Source organism: Stegostoma tigrinum, chromosome 6, assembly GCF_030684315.1.
Source record: "Stegostoma tigrinum isolate sSteTig4 chromosome 6, sSteTig4.hap1, whole genome shotgun sequence".
Lineage (NCBI taxonomy): Eukaryota > Metazoa > Chordata > Chondrichthyes > Orectolobiformes > Stegostomatidae > Stegostoma > Stegostoma tigrinum.
The window spans coordinates 53,573,374-53,598,207 of NC_081359.1; the positions used below are offsets into that span (position 1 = coordinate 53,573,374).

The following is a 24,834-nucleotide window of genomic DNA, read 5'->3' on the forward strand; positions in this document are numbered from 1 at the left end:
CAATTTCATAAATCTGATTGGGTGTAAGCTTTCACAATCGCAACGGATGATTTTATTTGCGAATCTTTTAATTTCTGAATACAAACATGTTTTCCATTCGAAACAAAATTTGCGCTCGTCTTAGCTGCTGAGTTTAAGTATTCCATTTCAGCTGTCAATTAATTCCACGAATAAAAGGCAAACATTTGAAAATTACTTAACATGGAAAACAAATTCAACCAGCTAATCATTTTGTTCTCGAAAATAAGGTAAGCCTCTTCAAGACAATCATCTTCAGTGTGCGATCTGTATTCTGCACGAAGCTGATCGTGTGCAAAAAAACTGTACACGTGTAGACAGATGTGCATAAATCCAGATGCACGAATGGAAACGAAAAAAAGACTCTCATCTGGCAGAGGCAGACAAGGGAGGGAGGGGCAAATTTTGCTGGAAGTAACAGTGGTGTCAGGCTGGGCTGTGGGAGGAAAATTCTGGGACTGGCTGATGGGGCTCAGACTGGTACGAGGTTGGTGGATGATCACATGATAACAATCCAGTGGGTAGGAGCCTGGTTCAAACCCGCCATTTTCCTGGAACTCCTGCTCCTTTTCGGCAGAGGAAGAAAGAGGATTTGAACCCTGGGTGGCGACAGCTGTCCAAGTGACCGCCTGTAAATTAGAAAAGCTTGGAGCAGCCCGTCCGCTCGGGGCTTTTCCTTCCTGGGTTTTCAGTTTACTTTTTCTTGTTTTTGGTTGTGTGTATTTTTATTTCTAACCTTTCTTCTTGATTTGCTTGGCCGGGGTGGCTCCGTGAGAGGGATTTAAACCCCCTCTGTGCGTGAATCTGCTGCTGCCGAGGAGGGAAGATGTCGGGACAGAGTATCACGGACCGTATTGCTGCGGCTCAGCACAGTGTCACCGGCTCGGCCGTCTCTAAAACCGTTTGTAAAGCCACCACACACGAGATTATGGGCCCCAAGAAGAAGCACCTAGATTGTAAGCACTTCCTTCCACATTCTCAGAGTGAAAAATGAAAGCGTGTCCCGACCCAGCCGCTGCCATCCTGCTTCCTGGGTTTAAATTTTAACCCGAACAGAATGAGATTGAAGCTGGTGCCGCTGCCGTATGTGTTGTTCGGGGAAAGTGTCTAGTTTTCTTGCGGTACCAGGCCCCAGATAACGCCCTTGGCCTTGATTTTGCCCATTGGACTTTCGGTGAATTGATGCGTGCATGTTAATTATTTAGTTACTCCAGATTTTTTAAAATGAAGTGCATTTTGCTGGTCGGGACTTTGTGGTAGGAGGGGCCGGGGGTTAAATCTCAGGGGCTCGCATTTTTGCGGTCGTCTTGTGATGTGGTCACTGTGGTTATACATCTGAAAGCTACTAAAGACAGAAGTTACAGCTCACCTCATGTCGATGTTATAGTGAATCAGCAATTTTCTTACTATTGCAGTGATTTTTAAGCAAGTTGGCATATTTGTCAATTTTATTGATGCAACAACGGATTTATTTGATTGCATTTAAACTGTAGTCTTGGTTATATTAAAGCGGGTAGTGTGCCTTCTCTAGCAGCTGGCCTACTATTTGGGAGTGCAGCTGGGTTTGGTGCTTACCAGATCACTCAAGACCCCAAGAACATGTGGTTGTCTTTAAGTGAGTAATCTGATCACACTTCTAATGAGTTTGTTTGTATATTGTTTGTACTTTTTATTGTTTGTACTTTTTACTGTTTTGTAGGGATGGTGTGTGCATTTATAATATGCAAGTTTAAAAGAATAACTTGCTTCTGTCTTTGTACGATATTTTTTGCAAAAATATACTTTATTTGTAAAATATCTATAAGTAGGTTATAAATCAGTTCAAATTGGATGTAACAGAAAATGTAACAAAATATCATATTTTGCAGTCGAGCATTTATACTCTTATTACCTAATTCCAAATGCAAAATTGGAACAGACACAGAATTTGACAAGAACTATACATATCTATTTAAGTACACAACCCAATGGGTCCAGTAAATGGACAGCCCCTTGGTACAGCATGCCAAAAAGAATTTAGACACCGACCCTCTCCACAGCATCTTGGTGACAGCAGCTGCAAGCCTTAGTGCATCCCTCAGCATGTGGTCCTGGACCTTGGAATGCACATGTATGCAACACGCAGCCGAGGACAACTCTTTGTACTGAAAGGCCAACAGATTTCAGGCAGACCAAAGAGCATCTTTCACTAATTTGATGTAACTGGCATGGGAATACATTATGAATGGTAGGACCCTGAAAAGCACTGAGGATCAGTGGATGCTTTGGAGAGGGTTCAGAGGAGGTTTACCAGGATGCTGCCTGGACTGGAGGGCTTATCTTATGAAGAGAGGTTGACTGAGCTCGGTCTCTTTTCATTGGAGAAAAGGAGGAGGAGAGGGGACCTAACTGAGGTATACAAGATCATGAGAGGCATAGATAGAGTTGATAGCCAGAGACTATTTCCCAGGGCAGAAATGGCTAGCACGAGGGGTCATAGTTTTAAGCTGGTTGGTGGAAAGTATCGAGGGGATGTCAGAGGCAGGTTCTTTACGCAGAGAGTTGTGAGAGCATGGAATGCGTTGCCAGCAGCAGTTGTGGAAGCAAGGTCATTTAAGAGACTGCTGGACATGTATATGGTCACAGAAATTTGAGGGTGCATACATGAGGATCAATGGTCGGCACAACATTGTGGGCTGAAGGGCCTGTTCTGTGCTGTACTGTTCTATGTTCTATGTTCTATGTTCTATTTAGACACTATCTTCAATTGCCTGGGAACTTTAGTTTTCTCATAGACTGAAGCAGTGCATAAGTGTCCCATATTGGAACTAGCTTGCTGTTTCTGAACATCAGTCTTTTATCATGTTGGCTTTTCTAAAATGTACAGCTCTTGGTGTTGCCTGAATCCAGTACAATACTGTGATTCTGTTTCACTTCCTTCAACATAATTTTTAATGTGAGCTCTGCTGAGCAGCAAGAATGCTTTTTTTAGTTACTGTTTCTGAAATACGTTGAAGAGATCTGAAACATTTTTACTCCCATTCGTGAGAAGTATTTGAAAGGAAATTATAAACTGAGTCTGGAAACTCAACCCAAGCTGCTGCAATAAAGTGGAGAACTAAACAACATTAGAAATTTTAAAAATTGACTTCTAACTTCCAGTGATGGATCCTTCAGGGACAACAGTGACCAACAGCTATGCTGCTCGGGTTTCTATATCTAGTTTATTTTAAATAATTTATGCTGTACAGTAACTTTTAGGTTTTTACATTTTAGTGTGATCAGAATGCTCTTTGCTTCCAGGCTATGGTAGTCCAAGAGTTTTGAGTTTGAAGAGGTAAATGAGCAAAATTGATATCATGGGAGAAAATCAATTTAGTAGTTTTTAGTCTTTTTGTTTTTGAAAGTAGTGACAGTTTTTGACAGCTGCTACAACTTAACATCAGGTGCTGGGAACCTGTTTGTTTGTGTCAACAATACCTGGAAAGCATTTCTTTGGAATATTGACTTGCGTGGAGAGTGGAAGTTTAACCTTTTTTCTCCTTTTTGTAAAATATGGGCTAATTGGATGAATAGTTTCCAATTTATTAATCTCTTGGTAGTTGACCTGAGTAGTAACAAAGTCTTAAACAAGTGAGTTCTTTTATTCAGAGAATGAAACAAGCAAAAAGATTATAAATTCATTGGTTTTCTAATTGATCTACAGTTTGTGGTCCTGAAATTCCTTATTCACTTTGTAATTTGAAACATGAAAACATTTGCCAGTTTTGATAATCAAAAATAACATGCCCAATTTTAAACCTACTTATCTGACATATTTTTGACACTTGGATTGTGCTATCATACTTGCTGATGTGGAATAGTTTTCAATGCATTTGATTGTAAAGCTAGCAAAGATGTCCTGATCTAGCTCCCCAAATCACTAGAGTTGAGATGAGAGAAATCCTGTAGTGGTTGGCTCATAAGACTTGATCTTCAGCTTGGGTGTGCGGGAACTCCAGTCCGGTGAGGGGTTTTAAAAATGCCCGTTTCCAAAATACTTGAGTCGTAGAGCTGTAAAGTATGGAAACAGACCCTTTGTCCAATTTACCCGTTCTGACCAGATATCCTAAATTAATCTAGTTGCATTTACTAGCATTTGGTCCATATTCTTGTAACTCCTTCCTCTTCGTATACCTGTCCAGATGCGTTTTTTGAATGCTGAATTGTACCAGCCTCCTCCACTTCCTCTGGCAGTTTGTTTCATATACATACCATCCTCTGTGTGATAAAGTCACCCCTTAGTTTCTTCTTAAATCTTTCCCCTCTCACCTTTAAACCTCTGCCGTAAAGTTTTGAACTCCTTACGCTGGGGAAAAGCCCTTGCCTATTTACCCCATCCAGCTTCTCATGATTTTATAAGCTTATATGAGGTCACCCCCTGCCTCTGATGCACCCAGGAAAACCGCCTCAGCCTATTCAGTCCCACCCTATTGCGCAAGCCCTCCAACCGTGGCAACATTTAAGTAATTTTTTTTCTGAACTCTTAAAAGTTTCACAACATCACTTATTATAGCAGGACGATCAGAATTGAACACAGCATTCCAAAAGTGGCCGAACCAATGCCCTGCACAGCTGCAACATGATGTCCCAATTCTTATACTCACTGCATTGACCAATAAAGGCAAGCATCCAAGCAGGTTCCATCCTAGCTGAGGTGAGATGATTAGCATTAGAATAACAGCAGAGGGGTATTTCATGAAGCTTCTTTGTGTTATGGAGGGAAAAAATCAATCATCTTACTTGTTGTTATCCAGTGATCTTTCTTGAAGATCCAAAAGAACTGCGGATGCTGTAAATCGGGAACCAAAACAAAGTTGCTGGAAAAGCTCAGCAGGTTTGGCAGCATCTGTGGAAGAGAAAACAGAGTTAACGTTTCAGGTCCAGTGACCCCTCCTCAACTGCTCTGAGGAACGGTCACCGGACCCAAAACGTTAACTGTTTTCTCCTCCACAGATGCTGCCAGACCTGCTGAGCTTTTCCGGCAACTTTGTTTTTGTCTCTCTTGAAAATCTACTGTGTGCATATTCAGTAAAGATTAGGCTTCAATGCAGTACGTTCCAAGTTCAGATAAGTTGCCGACTACAATTGTGGCTTGCTTGTGAGCTGAGCTCCACCTGCACCTCTTAGTGAAGAATCAAAGCATTTGTTGAAATGGTGGGAAATAGGTTACAAAACTTGGACATTCTACTGGTTTCAGGGATTAAAAATATCCTTGCCTTCAACTAAACATTAAACTTTGGGATGAGTTTTAAACACTGACTTTTTTTTGTGGCTACCTTCAATGTACCTCTTGAACATTTAGCTTTGTTTCTTAGCTCCTCACTTTATGATGCAAAGAAATACCCACACTCAGTCAAACTGGTTCTACTTCTAGCTTCCCAGTATTTCTATCTACCGGGAATCTGAGTTGATGGGTTTGAATAATGCCTGCATGCTCTAGTCCAATTATTTTTGTCTCACCAAAAAAAAACACTATTCTGGCTTCCCAGGTGCAGATTTTGGCATCTAGATTACCATGGGGTTTAAGCTGTGAGATTTTGCTTGTATCAGAAGCATTTCCCACATTTATAATTAGTGTAAGTTAAACTATTTCTGCAGTCAAAATGTCAGATCAGATGTGTCAATTCACTCAACGTGGTATCAACACTTGAGTTGCCAGCAGGATTCGGCAGGCAGTTCCAGCCTCTCAGAATTCCAAAATATCAACATTGCTCACAATTTGTCAATTTGGTTTTTAAAAAAATCTTGTTATTAAATCTTTGGTTAAGATTAAGATTATTTTTTGAGATTCCACTGGCCATGTGAGACTTGAAAATCAGGAAGCTGTGATATGAAGCAAATCTTGTCATGGTTTTAAAAGTGGTTGTTCCAGAAAATAAATAGAACATTTTTTGCAGTCATTTAAAAGTTGTGCAACCTCTTAAATTTTTATGCCATGTCATGGCATTTTTAATTAGTAAATGAGGTGATACTTAATTAGCACACACGTTTTGAGAAAATTGTTGCAGGATCTTGTACTGTGCTGGAACACTTGCAAGTCTGATGCCATCATTTAAGATTTTCAGATATCATACTCTAGAAAAACAAATTTCAAGTAATTGATAACTGACTTTTGAGGTGAAATAACTGAACAATCTTGGATTCACACTACTAAAAATATATTCGTAAACGATAGCATGTTTCTTTTGTGATGGGTAATTTAATATCTTCCAGTTCTAGTGCATTCATGTCTGTGGTTAAATATTAATTAGGATATGACCATCAGTTGATCTGTCACTAATAATTAGTATAGAATGATATGGTTAGTGTATATATTATTACCGTAACTGACACCAACATCTTTACAAATTATTTGGCTGTTGTTTTAATACAACTTTACACATTTTGTCGATATTCCAAACTTGTTCCTTGTCCAAAATAAGTTTCAGTTTTACTTGTAATATCTTGTACGGCTTAACTGTTTATGGAACTTGTACTTCTGTGGTGTTAATTTACGGCTGAAGGAGCTGTCCCCCTCGGCAATCTTGCTGTCTGCTTTTCTGTGTGTGCCTGTGTCTGGTGCTCTGTTAACTCCCCAACTTTAATATTTGTGAACATTAAAGTTTTGATAATGCATCATTTAACACAATTAGTTTTCTTCATTGTTAAAACAATAAATGAAATTTCTAGTGTTTTTAAACATCTTGAAATATTTATGGGAGGTTCGCTTAGTTGAAAATCAATAAGGACTCATTTTATCTATTTCAAAGGATATTTTTTGAAAAGAAATCAATTCAATAACTGCAAGTCTTTTCCAATAGTAATACTTTGGTATATTACATTGTATGTTGGCTATTCATGAAATTGCAGAAGATTGGTTTCATAAGTAACTGTTAGTAAGTTGAGAAGTAACTGCCCTTTCACTTTCAAGCACCAGTTCATAGTTTGAAATTCGTAATGCTTCCAATACTAATAGGTGATAAGCATTTACCACCATCTCAGTTGAGGAAGTAAATAATTTTTAATGTAGTTGAGTTTGTATGATAGTACAGATTAAAAGTGGTGAATGAACTTGTGGCTTATGCACTTCAACCCTAATTCAAGTTGTCAGTGAAGTGATTTTAGCTGTGCTTATTGCCTTTTATGGTTTGAGAAAGGAAAACAAATTGCCACTAAGCTGCACCAGGTAAAGATGGTAACCTGTAGTGAAGTGCTTAGAGACCACGCAATAAAATAAACCTTTGCTTTAATTCAATACTAAGTTATGTCATTTGGATTGTTCAGAAATGTAATGCATTCCTCCGATTCTGGAGGTTGATGATTCAAACCTTGCGCCAACATGCGATCTAGTTTCATCATTCCACTGCTGTCAATCATCAGAAGCTCAGTTTTCCGATATGGTGTTAAACTGATGCCCAACCTTCCTGATGGATCCTTTTGTGCTAATTAAAAATCAATTCTGTTGGTCATGTGGCCTCACCTAAATCAAACAGACTTGACTTGCTAGTCATTTATCTCATTTTTCTGTTTTGTATTGTCATGCTGTGCTTGCTTGCATTACAAAACTATTGTGCATAAAGTCATGTTTTGCTCAAAACTTGAAGTAGCTTTTGGTTCTTTAAGGATGCGGCCAATTTGATAGGCCCCAGCAGAGTCGTACGATTTATCGGCTATTCTCTAGTTTCTTGATATTAAATTGGTACCTTTTTAGTTTATAAAATGTGAGGCTGGATGAACACAGCAGGCCAAGCAGCATCTCAGGAGCACAAAAGCTGACGTTTCGGGCCTAGACCCTTCATCAGAGAGGGGGATGGGGGGAGGGAACTGGAATAAATAGGGAGAGAGGGGGAGGCGGACCGAAGATGGAGAGTAAAGAAGATAGGTGGAGAAGGTGTGGGTGGGGAGGTAGGGAGGGGATAGGTCAGTCCAGGGAAGACGGACAGGTCAAGGAGGTGGGATGAGGTTAGTAGGTAGCTGGGGGTGCGGCTTGGGGTGGGAGGAAGGGATGGGTGAGAGGAAGAACCGGTTAGGGAGGCAGAGACAGGTTGGACTGGTTTTGGGATGCAGTGGGTGGGGGGGAAGAGCTGGGCTGGTTGTGTGGTGCAGTGGGGGGAGGGGATGAACTGGGCTGGTTTAGGGATGCAGTGGGGGAAGGGGAGATTTTGAAACTGGTGAAGTCCACATTGATACCATATGGCTGCAGGGTTCCCAGGCGGAATATGAGTTGCTGTTCCTGCAACCTTCGGGTGGCATCATTGTGGCAGTGCAGGAGGCCCATGATGGACATGTCATCAAGAGAATGGGAGGGGGAGTGGAAATGGTTTGCGACTGGGAGGTGCAGTTGTTTGTTGCGAACTGAGCGGAGGTGTTCTGCAAAGCGGTCCCCAAGCCTCCGCTTGGTTTCCCCAATGTAGAGAAAGCCGCACCGGGTACAGTGGATGCAGTATACCACATTGGCAGATGTGCAGGTGAACCTCTGCTTAATGTGGAATGTCATCTTGGGGCCTGGGATGGGGGTGAGGGAGGAGGTGTCTTGGGGCCTGGGATGGGGGTGAGGGAGGAGGTGTTCTTGGGGCCTGGGATGGGGGTGAGGGATTGGGGAAACCAAGCGGAGGCTTGGGGACCGCTTTGCAGAACACCTCCGCTCAGTTCGCAACAAACAACTGCACCTCCCAGTCGCAAACCATTTCCACTCCCCCTCCCATTCTCTTGATGACATGTCCATCATGGGCCTCCTGCACTGCCACAATGATGCCACCCGAAGGTTGCAGGAACAGCAACTCATATTCCGCCTGGGAACCCTGCAGCCATATGGTATCAATGTGGACTTCACCAGTTTCAAAATCTCCCCTTCCCCCACTGCATCCCTAAACCAGCCCAGTTCATCCCCTCCCCCCACTGCACCACACAACCAGCCCAGCTCTTCCCCCCCACCCACTGCATCCCAAAACCAGTCCAACCTGTCTCTGCCTCCCTAACCGGTTCTTCCTCTCACCCATCCCTTCCTCCCACCCCAAGCCGCACCCCCAGCTACCTACTAACCTCATCCCACCTCCTTGATCTGTCCGTCTTCCCTGGACTGACCTATCCCCTCCCTACCTCCCCACCCACACCTTCTCCACCTATCTTCTTTACTCTCCATCTTCGGTCCGCCTCCCCCTCTCTCCCTATTTATTCCAGTTCCCTCCCCCCATCCCCCTCTCTGATGAAGGGTCTAGGCCCGAAACGTCAGCTTTTGTGCTCCTGAGATGCTGCTTGGCCTGCTGTGTTCATCCAGCCTCACATTTTATTATCTTGGAATCTCCAGCATCTGCAGTTCCCATTATCTCTGATACCTTTTTAGTTTAATTAGCTTTGGTGGAAAGGGTCTATTGGGACTAGCAAACATTTTGTTGTCATTGTGTGTTCCATTTGATTCTTACAAATTGCATCTTCCACCTTGAACAACATCATTTTCTTTTATTGATATCCTCGATCCTATCATGTTACTAACTCGGAATAGCTATGACTTTCTCATCATTCTGTTCCCACCTATCCCACCAACCTTACAGTGCTTGATTTTGTGTTTGTAGACTTGTCAAGCCAGTGTGTTTTGATTGCAGCTGTTTCGTCATCCCAATAGGTAACATCATCAGTGCAGCTCCAGTGAAGCATTGGTTTTCTGTCCCACTTGTTATGCATGTGCCTCAGTTTGCTGGGGTGGTTGACATCACTTCTGGTTTTGTTTTTGATTGAACTGGCCCCGATATACAAAACCAATGTGTTTGTTGAGGTTCCGGTTGGAATACCAGGCCTCCAGGAATTCCCTGGCATGTCTGTTTGGCTTGTGCTGTTTTGGATGTGTTGACCCAGTCAAATTTATGTCCTTCTTTGCCCATGTGGTATTGAGACCAGTGAGAATTGGTTGTCTCTTTTGGTGGAAACTTGGTGTTTGCACATCCTTACTGTTGGTTTTCTTCCCGTTTGGCCTATGTAATGCTTTTCACAGTCCTTGCTTGGTGTTTGGTATATTGCATTAGTTTTATTGGTTGTGGGTGAGGGATCCTCTACATTTGTCAGTAGCTCTTGTAGAGAGGTTGTTGGTTTGTAGGACACTCAGATACCTAGGGGTTCTGAGTAGGCTTATGGTCACCTCTGATATACAGTAGATTGCATGACCAATCACACTAGTCAATGTGGTCTGTTGCAGAGGTAATGCCAGATTGTGTTGGCAACAATTCCTTTTAAGAACTCATAGAAGTGCTCCTGTCCTGCTTCGTACAAGTTGTCCAGGTTGTTGCAGTGTGTTGTGGCTCATTTGAATAACGTCCTGATGCACCTCCTTTCACGGACTATGTACATAATTACACCAGCAACTGCTCCGATATCCGTGAATGGAACTGCATCAGAATGTTATTCAAACGAGCTGCAATACCCTGCAGCAACCTGGATTTGCACAAAACAGAACTGGAGTGCTTCTATGAGTTCTTAAAAGGAATGGAACCCCGAAAAGCACAATCCACCGTTACCTCCGCTACAGACTACAACAAGAAGACTTAACATGGCCAGCTGCACTCGTTGATCTACCGTATGTCAGAGGTGACCATAAGCCTACTCGGAACCCCTCGGCACTCAGCCCACAAACCAACAACCTCCCTGCGAGAGGTACTGATGAGCATTTAGGAACCCATACCTACAACCAATAAAACTAACTTAATATATAAAATACCATGCAAGGACTGAAAAACATTACATAGGCCAAATGGGAAGAAAACCAACAATAAGGATGTGCGAACACCGAGACACAATCAATTCTCTCTGGTCTAAATACACATGAACAAAGAAGGACACCCATTTGACTGGGATAAGATATCCATAATCACATGAGCCAAACGGAAATGCCAGGGAATTCCTAGAGGCCTGGCATTTCAACCAGAATTCCGTCAACAAATATATTGAACTGGACTTGATTATATAAACCACTGAAAGACCAAACCGCAAGTGATGCCAACCACCCCAGCAAACTGAGGCATATAAATAACAAGTGGGACAGAACACCCAATGCTTCACTGGAGCTGTACTGATGATACCTAGCAGAGTGCTGAAATGTCTGCAATCAAACACATTGGCTTGGTGAGCAAGTCTACAACCTCATCAAATTAAATTCTGTGGGACCGAAAAGGACAGAGTGGGCAAAATAGTTAGGGTAGCTTTTCGCTGATTCTTGACCAGTGTAGTCCTCTTCTACTACCAGTTAGAGGAAAGGCAACTTGTGTACTGTTTTACAAAGTTGACTTCGATAGTTCAGTTAAACATAACGATAACAGATTGTGGCAGGTTAACAGTAAGAAAAATCAGAAGTGCTACAGTGTACTGATAAGTGACCAGGGAAAATTTGAAGCTTTAGCTTTATGATCATGGGTGGATCTATGAGGTCATTAAGTTTTATCATCTTAGAGGAAGATCGAGCAAAATAGAGCATGATAAAGGAATAGGTTTAGATGTCCTTGTTGCTTGCTTTCTGTACCAACTTCTATTGCCTTCTCAATTATCTTGATTTAGAGCTTGTCTGAATCTAGGATTTAAGACATGGTTTTTGCTAATTTGTATGGCATCAAATATATGCTTGTCTTCCTGCTCTTTCAATCACGTTCTCTCTTTGACTTTTCCTGGTTTACGTGTCAAGTAGAGATCTGAAACTTCACATGGATGTCAGTAACATTTCACTTGGCCTCTCTGCCACTGTCATGAACATACTGCTGTCAAGATGTAAACAATTTCACCTTGGCTTTGACAAATCAAACAGCATCTATTGAGTTTTGTAACTTCTGTTTTTTTAAAAGAAACTAATACTGCTTCTAGTAGTAACAAATGTATGTCAGCCAAAGCCTAGCATCTTGAAACCATAATTATTCGCAGCGTGGGATTAGCCCGTTGCATCTTCACAAGCCCAGCAGAACTCAAATTTGTTTGCAGTCGAAATGTGCCATGCTGTGGTTAAAGCTGGTCGATTGTAGCACATCAAGAATACTTTTGAGATTTGCTGCTTGAGGCATTGTTTTACTCCAGGAGCAAACCATCACTTGTAGTGGTATTTGCTGTTCTAAGATGATTGGGATTCTTAGCTGAACATTCTGGAATTGACTGCTTTGTTAAGATGCGGAAGTGACATTCTTTTGAACAATTTTCATTGCTCCCTGCCCAAAGACTATTTGTGGGCTATCTGTGTGACGATTTTGCAGCCAGTAGCTAACTATTTGCAAGCCCTGATAATAATGTGAATACAAGCTAGAAAATTGGTGAGTGACTTTAGGATGTTAAAGATCCCATTAGTGGCTAGTAAAATCCTTTACCTTGGAATAGTTAAGCTATAGAAGTATATGGTTAAAGGGCTTTGTGTTTCAAAGGCCATGTTGAGAAGGGAAATAGATACTGTTTGTTCATTTGTCTATAAGTGAAAATACTTATTGTTCCAAATATTTATTCAATTTACTGTTTGAACACTGGAGCAAACTCGCTTGGCCGTATATAAAATGTTTTCTTGCAGTTTTCGTTCTTTTTTACTATGACTTGACCTTAGCTTTTCTTTGCTTGTAATCTATCATTTAGAAAGTTATGCTTTCTCGCTGACCCCTGTCCTCGGATGTTTTTAATAGCACCCACTTAACAAATGTGAAAATATCCCTGTCCTTGGGCCTCTGTGTTTTCTGCAGCAATTTTTAACTGACTTGGTGCAAAACTCAGGGAATTGTTTGCCAAAGGTCACTTTTTTGAGCTACTTGTCTCTCCTTGGAAAAATGTAGCTTTTTGCCCATGCCTTCCTCCATCTTTCAATTCTTCTCTCAGTATGTGCTCTTTGTGAAACTATAGCCGTGACCAAGCTTTTGGTCACCTGTTTCCATATCTACTCCTTTGTTTAGGTGTTTTTATTCTTTGGTTTGATGGCAATCTTTTAAAAAAAATTACAATGCTTGTTTTTTTAAAAAAATGAGAGAAAATGAGCATTGCTGTTTTGATATCTGCTCACATTTTGTCACTTTAATTTTTTTGCCATTTCGTCATGATTTATCCAGATTACATCTGCATATGCTTAAATTACTCTCTCTCCTTGTGAAATTTGTTTTACCATAGTTGTTTACTTAGCCACTAATAACATCGCTTTGCTCAGGTCATTGATACAATCCAAACATATGCTGTGAGTTTATTTTTTCATTCATTACTTCACTTGGAAATGTCACCCACTGGTGGTATCTTTAACATCCTGGAGTCACTAATCAACTTTCTAGCTTGCATTCACAAGGTAATTCAGGAGAATGGGGTAAAACATTGCTGTCCCCGACTAATGTTTCGGGAGCTTAAGTGCCAGACCTGGAAATAGTGTTTTTTTTGGCAAAATAAAAATGTTTTATTTCTCTATGTTTATAAACATAGATCCCATAGCTGTTCTATTTAGTTTTTGCACATCAAAAAAAACAAACCTTGGATCTTGCATTTGCTGTAGTTGCAAAGGCCAAAGGCATTTCACGCTTATGCAGGACACTGTCATGAATGTACATAAATAATAAGAGTCTGATAACTGGGTCCCAATTGTATTTTGAAAGAAAAACCTTCAATAGTTGGTCACTCCCCACTGCATCTTAGTGGCAACTGCTCAAGTTAGGTGTGTGCCTCAAAATGTAGTCTTGTACCTTGGAATATGCCAGTCTGTAACACTGTTGAGGTCAGCTGTTAGCGCTGAAAGACCAACCAGTCCCAAGAGCAATTTTTACTCTGAGTCTTCCAAGCATAGTCAGTGTTTGTCTTGGAGTGCGTCGTGGGGAATGGCCTGTGGAGCACGGAGCTGCTTGGGATGAACCTTGACAAAAATGGCTGTATCTGTTTTCAGTCCACCTTTTCATAGGCATATTTCAGCATGAAATGTGTGACAGTCTTTACCCTGCTGCAGCTGCTTCAAGGGGCGCATAATGTGGCAGGAAGTCTGGGTGTACATGAAAGATCTCACAGGTAGCACTCCTCTCACCACCAGCCAAACTACCTCTTGGTACTTGTTAGAAAGTCCTGGCCATGAGGCATTTGGTGAAATAACTTTGGCAGTCTGCTCAGGGAACCATCTAATGGGATTGGCCCTCTCCTTTCTCGATGCTGCATCTTAACCAGTATTGATGGAATTATGGTCAGAGGTGTTTTTCTTAACGGATTTTTCCAAGAGGGATAAGTGTTATAGAATGGCTCAACTAATTGGCAATGAAGCCAAGCCCATGCTGTGTAACACCAGAGACAGGTAGAACCTCAATATGTAGTGATACTTGATGTTTGTGTACTGAGGGTCTACACAGCTTGATCTAGCCACACACAAAGGTTGCCATCAGATGGAAGGTGGTCTGGATTGCATTCCCCCCCCCCCCCCCCCCCCCCCACCACCACCACCAAAAAAAAACTTTGAGCATGGTGTCCCTATGAACACAGGGCAGAATACGCCAGACCTGCATCACAAACAACAATGTGGAGAGTACCTCACCTGCTGAATAGGTTTTTATCCATGATAGAGAGGGAATGGTGCTCCCATCTGCCTAGTTTCTGCCTCACTTTGGCTCTATACTCCTCCTAAGTTTTAGTGCATGCCCTGCCTCCCCTCAACCATTTACCCAGCACTTGAAGATAACTTTGTCCTGATGGTGACAAGATAAAGCATTGTTGGTTTGGTCCAGTTCCCAAAGAATATAGCCTGGCTTTTCACTTAATATACCTCGGCACTCAAGGCCAGTTTGACCTAGTCACACATGCAAATGAGTCTGTGCACTGACAAGACATGTGAGCGGAAAATGACGACGTTCATGTACAGGAGGCTTCAATCTGCAGGTCTCTGCCTGGAATAGTCACCCCCCGAGCTGTCAGTATTCTTGATGGATTTGGCAACCAGTTCTACATAACTCCTAAACAAAGCAAGAGAGAGTAGGTAGCCCTGCCTGATATCAGATCTGATCGGGACGATTTCTGATTCCCACCCGTTGATTGATTGTGACTGTAGTACTCATGTCCGTATAGAGCAGTCAGATCCAGTTGCGGATTCCCTCCCCAAAACCCATTTTGGAGAGCATGTGTAGGTGTATGATAGCCTGTCAAAAGCCTTGTCCTGGCCTAGTCTGAGGCAGGTGTCCACCCTCCCTATCCTGTACGTAGTTGATCATATCCCTGAGGAATGCAAAGATCTGAGGTTTTCCTACCAGGTACAGTGCAGGTCTGGTTGGGGTGAATTACAGATCCCAAAACAGCCCTGATCTGGTTGGTGATGATCTTTGACAGGGTTTATTTTATGTAATCAATGTTCAATGTTCAGCAATGAAATTGGTTGCCAATTCTAATTTCCTTCTTCCTCTTTTTTTTGTTGATGATGATGTACAATATCTTATTGTCATGTACGAAGAGGATAAGATTATCTTTCCTCATGGATTTGCACGTGCTCTTTGGCCAGAAGCGTACCGCTGTATATCTCCAGAAAGTCCAGGCTAATCCAAGGCCCACTGATCCAGTGACGTTATTTTATCAACATGTTAAAGAAGGTCTAGATTCCTAGTATTTTTCACAAGGCTTTCACAATGTGTGAACAACACCAGCTTCTTACTAATTGAGGAATTGTGACTGATGTAAAACATTGCTGGAACACTACATTATTTTATGCAACAGATTTACTGTTATTTAAATCTCTTCCTATTCAAATATTAATTCCTACTAAATCCTGCCCAAATATTCATGAGCTTTTACATGACAATAATTGATTAAAAACCTTGGTTACATCAGATTGGCTGAGTGATTTTCTGCATAGCCATCTGCACTACGAGGTGATCCAAAATTAACAATGAATGCTATTCCAATAACTGTTTTGATAACGTGAATGTCCAGACTATTAAAGTGTGTAATTTTTTGAACTTGTTAGAACTTGTTTGCTCCAATTGGGTTGAACTCAGGCTAGCTGTACCTGCCTAAAACTGGCTAATATTTGGAGGAATAAATGTATAAAAATGCCACTTTCTGTTTACTGCAAACAATGCTGTTTATATATCACTTTTTAAAAAAATAAAATCAATGCAGTCTTCAGGAGAAAATAATACCTGTCTTTCTCCTTTTCGATACTAGTGGACGTGCTTTGCATTGCCGAAGTTTTTAAAAAGGGGAAAAAAGAGTGCAGAAGTTTGTTTCAGTTATTCACTTCAAATTATACTGCTAGAATTTTTGCTTGCCTGTGTTCTGAAAGACCAGGGCAATAGTGATGACATATCCAACCTTCGGGTAAGAAAACCTGCTGAAAGTAGATTTGTTGAGCACTTAGTGACTGAGCAGCAAGTGTTGCTGCAGGATTTGAGATGTAGTAACTGGTCTTTCTGGTTAGAAATTTATGTGAAGGTTTTTGCAGTAGAACGAGAATACAGTGAAGTTGTCATTTCAAACACCTGTTTGAAAGGTCAAGGAGAAGTGGCTTGAGTTACATGCAGAGTTAAATCCCCTTAACATGATATTGATCAGGATCCCATTATCATTTCACCTTGTGCAGGTATCAAGGTGAATGGGGAAACCCTTTGCAGCTCTTAATCAAGTCAGTAAAATGTTCTAATAGATAACTTCATTACAGTTTTAATTTTAGAAATTGGTGTTTCAATTTCTTGAGCTGTCCGAAACTTGCCGGGGTGAACATAGACAGTTACAAGGCCAAGAGTGTTAATTCACTGAAACTTACAAAATGGACGCATTTAATCAGTTAAATTTGGGAGCTCTATATTCGCCATTTTATAGACTGCTGCTGATCCGAATACTATCGCTGCTTGATCACCAACTTCTCAATGTCTTCATTCATTCCCGTGCACTTCAATTGCATACCTTGCTGCAAGCAATCATCAAGGTGGCTCACGCTTCCTGGCAAGTCATTGATATCTGATCGACCTCCTTCCAAAATGTATTCATCTCTAGTGTTCTTCAAGGTGCTTGTCACCACCTCTTGCCTCCCTTTCCAGGTTGTGTGTGTTTGTGTGTGAAGTTGTATTGTTTAGACGTATGTGTGAATGCTGATTCAAGTGGAGTGTGGGATTGGCACCGGGAGATGTGATGCTATTCACCTTTTCTGCCCTCCTGAGGCTCTGGAAACTCCTCAGACACCAGGTTAGTGACTGCAACTACTGCTCGCTTTCTCAGCCACTTCAATTCATCTCTGTTCCTTGGCGATGCTGTCCTTTTTCTCCTGTGCTTTCCAAACATCATCCTATTGTAGTCTCAGATTCTAAAGCATAACCCCCAGGTAAGCGTGAGAGAAAGACTTGGTGGGCAGCCTTTTCAGTACACTTGCAGCTGAGTTTCTCTGGCCCCTTTGCAATCACCCTTTAATTGGACATCTTCCCTTGGCATAATGTAACCCTAGTTTTTCTTGTCCTCCCTGGCCAGGGAACCTGGAAATGGACTGATGATATAGATCAGTTAATCAGACACAACAAAGCCTGGTGGTCTTTGTTCTTGTTATTAGTCCTTGATGAATCAAATGCTTATAATTGTTGAAGATTCCACCCTTGGATTTTACTTAAGTGCTCATTCTATCCTTTCCAAATAGTCTTGTCTAACATTGCTGTCCATCAGTTTACACATCGGTTTTTAAAATGGCAGTATAGTAGAGATAAAATGAGGTAGCTGAGGTGAAATAATTAGATCTGGTCTGATTTGCCATTTTAGGTGAAATTACCCATGATGTCAAAATTTGCTGAGACATATGGTGTTCCTGTAGGGTTTAATAAAAGAATATTCATGAATGTGGACATAGCAGTCTAGTCCAGCATTTTTGCCTTTGAGAAGGTAATGGTGAACTGTTGTTAAGTTTTATGCATGCACTACAACCCTTTTGGCAAGGAGTTGGAAGATTTTTGACCCAGCACTGGAGAAGTTATAATTCCAAGCCAGTTTCTTGTGGGGTTTGAATAGGAACTTAGTGGTAGTATTATTCCCATGCGTCTGCTGCCATTGTTCTTTTCAGCACAGTTGCTAGTTTGAAAAGTGCTCTTGACGGGGCTTTGAATTGCTGCGGTCCATCTTGTAAGTGGCAGACAGTGCTATTAACTGTCAGTGGTTGACAGATACCACTGTCAGTCAATTGGCATGCTTTGTCTTGGATTATGTTGAGCTTCATGAATGTTGGAGCTGCACCAATCCAGACAACTGGAGAAATAGTAAATATTGCTGTGTTGCAGCTTAAGCAGGTTGATATGTTGTTTTGAAGTGTCTGGTGCTGCTCTTGGCATGCCTGCGCACTTTTTTAAACGTCCGAATTAGTTCTCGAGCTTGATATTAGTGGTGGAGTGAGGGACATGCTAAGGCATGAGGTTCCAAATTGCTGCTGAATATAATTCTGCTACTGCTGATGGACCACAGTGCCTGGTGAATATCCCAGTTTTGCGTTGCTAGATGTGTTAGATTTATTTCAATTTAGTACAGTGGTGGTGCTGTACATCAGGATGGAGATTATCTGCAATATGAACATGGAATTTCGTCTTTTCAAAACCTGTGGAGTATGTCCTGCTTTTCAAATTGTTATCCTTTTCAAATTATTCCATATCTTTTTCATCTCTTGCAACTTCACAACCTGCAGATATTGGCGCTCATCTGATTCAAGTTGCTTGGACAGTTCTGATTTTAATTGTTCCACCTTTGGCTCCACCTAGGGCCTAAACTCTGGAGTTCCCTCTCTACGTGTTTCTCTCCCTCAACCACTCTCTTTTTAAGGCATTCAAAACACCCTACTCTGACCAGATTTTGGCCTTCTGACCTAATTGGCTTGATTTTCTCTTCTGTTTTGAAATGTCCCATGAATCATCTTTGGCAGCTTTATTATATTAACTAATATAACTATTGCATCCTTGGATATAAAGCCAATTTTTCAAGAGGTTGAGAGAGCATGAGAAGCTAAAAGTTAATAATCAATTGTAATTAATTGCTCTTGGCTAAGAAAATAAAAATGAACTGCTCCTGTCCTGCGCATGTGGTGAGCCATATTAAATACCAGTCTGTGACCTAAAGTTTTCAGGTTAGGTCCATCATACCTCTTGCTTCAGAATTATTGGTTCTGATTTCCATTTTCTTGCCTGTTTTGTTGAGCTTTTTTTTAATCATTGTGATTGTCTTTTCTGGTTATACTTTCCAACAAATGTCCATTTAGCTTGACAGTCATATTTTATGGCGTATTTCAATTGGATACACCACTTCATAATTAACTGAGGTGAGGCCATGCTGAAAATGCCCTTCCTATAAAGTTTAACTGGAACTGAGCTTTATATAGTAATTTTGTGTGACAGAGACCAAATAAAAAGGCTGATTATGCTGTTCTTTCATCAAATGGTCATTTTAAATAATGCCGTTTTCCTGTGAAAATGTATCTGTATTGTAAAATGTGGTAGATTAAGTAATTGAAAAGGATAAGTGGGTTTTGTTTTCCCTCCTTTCAGCCTTGCTGCTGTTTACGATAGGACCAGGAATCTCCTGAGTTCATACACCTGCATATAGGGGATAATACGCATTTAGGAAGATTTTTGTGTGATCTAAACTATGTAATTTGGTATTGTCCAAATGGGGAAAAAGTATACTTTGGAGAATATGAATATCTGATATAGATTTTTATTATCTAAGTGCCATGCTCCTAATCTGCTTCAACAAGGAATAGTGTATTTGAATCATTTTGACCTATACTTGGCTTAATGAAAAGATTTTTGACCAGCACGTTCACATCATAAACAATTGCAGCAAGGTTATTTTACTGCTAATATGATTTTAAAAGGCTAACTGACCCACCATTTAAATGTAGTTGAACTTTGTCACATAGCGTGACAGTATTCCAATTTTAATAAAAGGCAAAGTTTGTGTGAGCGGATGTAATCACACATCAACAATTCACGAATTGATATAAAAGCTCCAGCTGCTGACATGACTGCCAGTAACTGTACAGATTAACATTGTATGAGCTATGTAAAAATGGCCTTGTGAACCAAAATAATGGTGTCTCTCCTGGAAAGCATGCCAATGGAGAAAATGACATTGCAGCATTTTCAGAGTAGGAGATGTGCCAGTTATTCATCTGGCTAACACTGACAGCTATTTTCTGTTTACACTGTGGACCTTATTCTTTTTATATTTAACAGAGCAGGCTTTTTTTCATTAGGAATAGAGCTGATTCCAGTCTAGGTTTGGACTGTGCCCACAGTCTCAATGCCTCATTTCATGTTGTCTTCAATGCGTAGTGCAGGTGCAAAGTGGAGAATTGATAGCTGTTTCTCTGCTACCCAAGCCTTTCAGCTTGAAGTTGCATTAGAAATGGAATACAAATGTCTCTTTGAATACTTGTTGAGTGAATGCTTCCTCAAACATTCATTTCTCCCTCTTTTACATCTTCTTTTAATTTTGAAGAGAAATCTTGAACTCATAATGACGAGCTTCAAGATCACAACTTGGTCTTAGTCTATTTCCGTAAGACACTGATAAAAGTTGAAGCATTTATTTCAATGTGCCCTACGTACATCCTGTTCCTTGGTTTCATTAAATCTAAAAGCACTGATGGCTGGGGAGGCTTTTTTTTCCCCTCAATGCCAAGTTTTATGGATATTTTTCAGTCCAATTTAAAATAATTTCCTTGACACCCATTATGAGGACTTGTAATATTACTTAATTTGTTTTGCTCATTTTCACTAATTGGTAGCTGATCGGATTGTGTTGCCATTAAAACCTATTAATATCTCCAAAACACAGAAGTATTTCTTACAACAGCTTATCTGCTGCTGAAGTCCTCCGCCAAATCTGTGTAACCTTTTTGTACTTGACTACTTTAATTCACTTCTCACAGGCACCCAAGTTTGAGGCCATCCAAACTGCCTGGATTGTAACTGGAACTAGGTCTTGTTCTTCCATCATTATATGTTAACTGAGATTTGCTGGCTCCCATTTAAGAAATACCTTGTTTTTCTTCTTTTTAAATGCTTTTTTTCCTGTTTTCAAACCCTTCCATGTTCTTGTTCCTCTGCATCTTCTGAACCTCTTTCAGCTTTAACTTTCCAAGATCTGACCTCTCCAAATCTCATAACCGTGACATGAATTGCTCGATCATTACCTTCACTTACTGATCTATTAGCTCTAGATTTCCCTTTCTAAACCTTTTCTGTGCCTGTACACACACTCTTTCTCTTGTCATTTACAGTAGTTTTTAAGGAGAATGTTATGTTAGCCTAGGAAGCCTTCAAAGTGGCAGTCAGTTATACAAGAGTATAAAATGTCGACTGCCAGTGTGGTTGAATTATGGACAAAACAGTGGTAACTCATTATGTTAATATGCATGGTTTATTGAATTAGATGAATTTAACAAATATCTTTTAACCAAAATCATTTAATGCTGCCAAACTCATTGGCCTCTACAAAGAATTCATTACATTTATTGCAAGTCTTTTTGGCTGTGGCGACAACATTAAGGATCCTACTTTGGCTGTATAGTACTTTGACTTACATGATTTGTTTCTCTATAGCAAATTCAAAATTTTCTCTGAACTGACAATGAATATCAGCCTACGCGTGTGCGCACACAAGATCAATTGGGGTGACACATATATTTCTGCGCTGCATATATTTTCCCTGTTAACCATTCACCTGTTCCTTGCAGCGTGAACGTGATCCTTGAATGGAACTCATTCAAAGGCTGTATTGCAGAAGGTAGACCCCCCCTGCCACCCCACCGCCATGGCAAACCAGATGTTGTTTCTTAATATGCATCTTTTTGGTTTTCTTTTATATATGGGATCTGAGCATGTCACATATGGCTAATCTTTTATTTAGATAGCGTACTAGGGTGTTTATTCCAAATGTGACCAACCTATAACTTCACTCCATCTTCTTCCATCCGGCCATTATCGTGGGCATGAACAAAAACTTCCACTGGGAACTTAATATTCAAATTGACCTTGCAATCAAAAAATTGCCATTTAGGCTTTAATTTCATTTGTTTACCATGTACCGCCATGACTCTTGTCTGCTTTGGCCCAATGCTTTTTAGTAGAACTATTTTTAAACCTGCTACATGGTTTGTATGCAGGACAGATTGAAATTAATAAGTGTTTATTCCATGTTGCTGACATAACTTAATGGGCGCATGTTTTTGCTGTTCTCTTGAATCAATGGGAATTAGTAATTCGGTCATCTCTGAACAAACTTGGTCTTCTGTCACAGCATGTGAGTTTTGCTCCATTAAAGAGGCTACCCCAACTAACCATTCATCTGTAATCTTTGGCTTAATTGTTTGAATTTGGCTCTTAAGTGGTATATATGTGTGAAATTTCTGGTAGCGATGTAACTTGTGACTATTTTAAAGGACATTTTAGTGGTGTATGCATCTCAAGATTTGACCGGAAACTGGTTTGTCCTGATTAGCTTGCTTGGGCATCGTCTTCAGGGAAAATTCCTCCTGCAGTTTTTTTTCACTAACATTGAATTCCCTCACCACTTAGCAGATCTGATGGCTTGTAGTTTGAAAGAGGCTTCATACCACTTTTGTTCTGCTGATGGTCTAATTTTTGTTCATTATACACCATGTTGTATGTAGCCTGCTCCATGTGGGTGCCCCTTGAATTTTTGTTTAAAGCATGCTTCTTGACCACCATTGCCCTCTTCTTCAGCTACCTAGGCTCCATACTTGTGACATATTTATTTTAGTATGCAAAAGGAATTTTGGTTAGCCTTTGCAAATAACTCCTTTTTGATTACAATTTTGTTTTTCTTGTGTCTCTGTGAAGCACTGCTTTGCTGTAGTCTGAAACTAATCCATAACTGCAAGTTAGTGCTGCAATATGCACCAGTAAATTCATTAGAGTACATGATTGAAGAGGAGCAATATCTCTACAATACATTTGGATTGGCTTCGAGTCTTGCCAAGAAGCTTGGTTTTTTTATAAAGTTTTTGACAACTTGTTGATTTGTTCAAAGGGGTCATTAAACTATGGTGAGTTAATCGGTGGATTTGCTGCATAATGCTAGGGATGGGAAACTTGAGGGTGGGGATTCGAGATGCTGGGGCAGCGGGTCCCAATGAGGGAGTGAAGGATTACCTGGTGTAGGCAGGAATATGGAGTCTTCAGACCAGTCACAATCGTGAATGGGATGGCAGCATTGAGGGACTGAGTGGCCCAGTGTTCTAACTTGTACGATTATATAAGGACCCAGTGTAGTTATTTTAATCAACCCCTTTTTGGATTTGTTATGGCACACTTCTGACCGGGTAGGCCTTGAACCACAGTGCCACAATGTTGTGAATTTTGGAAAATTGCCTACCAATTTAAAATTGAATATACCTTTTCTTTAAAAAAAATGATGGTTTTCAGGTGTGAATGGTGGCCTCTTTGTTTTCAAATCTTTGTTGGGAGGTCTACACCAATTTAAAAGTTGAATTGCATTGTATTGTGCAACACTTCTTTACACCTTTTTTAACATCTGATCAACCTTGTTCAAGAAAATCTGTTAGTGTAATCTGTCAGACTTTTAAATAACTTACATATGTAAAGCCTGAATTCTAAAGATATTGAATGAAGGAATAGAACATTGTACAGAAATGATTGTCAGATGTAATCAAATTTGGAGGCATACTAGTTAAATACAGTTTCGAAGTGATAAACCATTTGAGACAGCTGGAGTTCAATAAGTGTGCGTAGATCAAAAAGATTAATTGTATAACTTTTATGAAAACAATGAGTTCTTTACCTACCTTAATTTAACTCTGACAACTTTTACAGTTAGTGGTAACTTTTTTTTGTTGCCTCGTTCTTTTTAAAAACTCATGGGCTGTACATAGACTTTGCAACATGGAACCTATTCATTGAGTTCAATCGATCAATCAGTATTGAATATCAACCCTCCAAGTGAGTTTATACAATGTTCCACTGTTGTTTTGTTCATCTTCTAGTTGGCTGGATCACTATCCTGGAATGAAATTCATACTCTTTGAATTGTATTGCTTTCCCCTCTTGGTTCTTCTAAATCTTGTCCTTCATTTTATCTCTGAAACCGAATTGTAGGCCTACAACTATTTCCAACAATCATTTGCTATCCATCCTGTGACAATTCTTTCACCATTTTATACAGTTTTACCTGCAATCAACCTAATTGAGGCAAATGTCTTATTTGTTCAAATGTCTTATTTGTTCAAATGTCTTATTTGTTCAAATGTCTTATTTGTTCAAATGTCTTATTTGTTCAAATGTCTTATTTGTTCAAATGTCTTATTTGTTCAAATGTCTTATTTGTTCAAATGTCTTATTTGTTCAAATGTCTTATTTGTTCAAATGTCTTATTTGTTCAAATGTCTTATTTGTTCAAATGTCTTATTTGTTCAAATGTCTTATTTGTTCAAATGTCTTATTTGTTCAAATGTCTTATTTGTTCAAATGTCTTATTTGTTCAAATGTCTTATTTGTTCAAATGTCTTATTTGTTCAAATGTCTTATTTGTTCAAATGTCTTATTTGTTCAAATGTCTTATTTGTTCAAATGTCTTATTTGTTCAAATGTCTTATTTGTTCAAATGTCTTATTTGTTCAAATGTCTTATTTGTTCAAATGTCTTATTTGTTCAAATGTCTTATTTGTTCAAATGTCTTATTTGTTCAAATGTGTCTTCTTTTTTATATTTGCTCATACAAGGTAGCATCCTGCTGAAAGTGTTACAGTTTCAATCTTCCTGATGACACATTTCTACAAGCTACAGTAACTGAATTTTTTTTTAAGGCTTATCTTTGCCCCTTGGCTTTTGTGCTCCATTATAATAGTTGGATTTCAGTGGTTTT

At 40.1% G+C, this 24,834-nt stretch overlaps 1 protein-coding gene across 19 annotated transcripts in view; it reads left to right on the forward strand.

The window, feature by feature from the left end:
- The first annotated feature begins 370 nt into the window (after positions 1–370).
- picalma (phosphatidylinositol binding clathrin assembly protein a) overlaps positions 371–24,834 on the forward strand; it is a 128,469-nt gene continuing 104,005 nt past the window's right edge. For 2 of the 19 annotated variants that reach the window (XM_059646567.1, XM_059646571.1), the window contains exons 1-2: positions 372–974; positions 1,550–1,633. In XM_059646567.1, coding sequence (XP_059502550.1) covers positions 845–974; positions 1,550–1,633 — 214 coding nt within the window. In that variant the 5' untranslated portion in view covers positions 372–844. Of the gene's footprint in view, positions 975–1,549; positions 1,634–24,834 lie in introns of all 19 variants that reach the window. The other 17 variants (XM_059646568.1, XM_059646572.1, XM_059646569.1 and 14 more) reach the window with 12 other exon arrangements.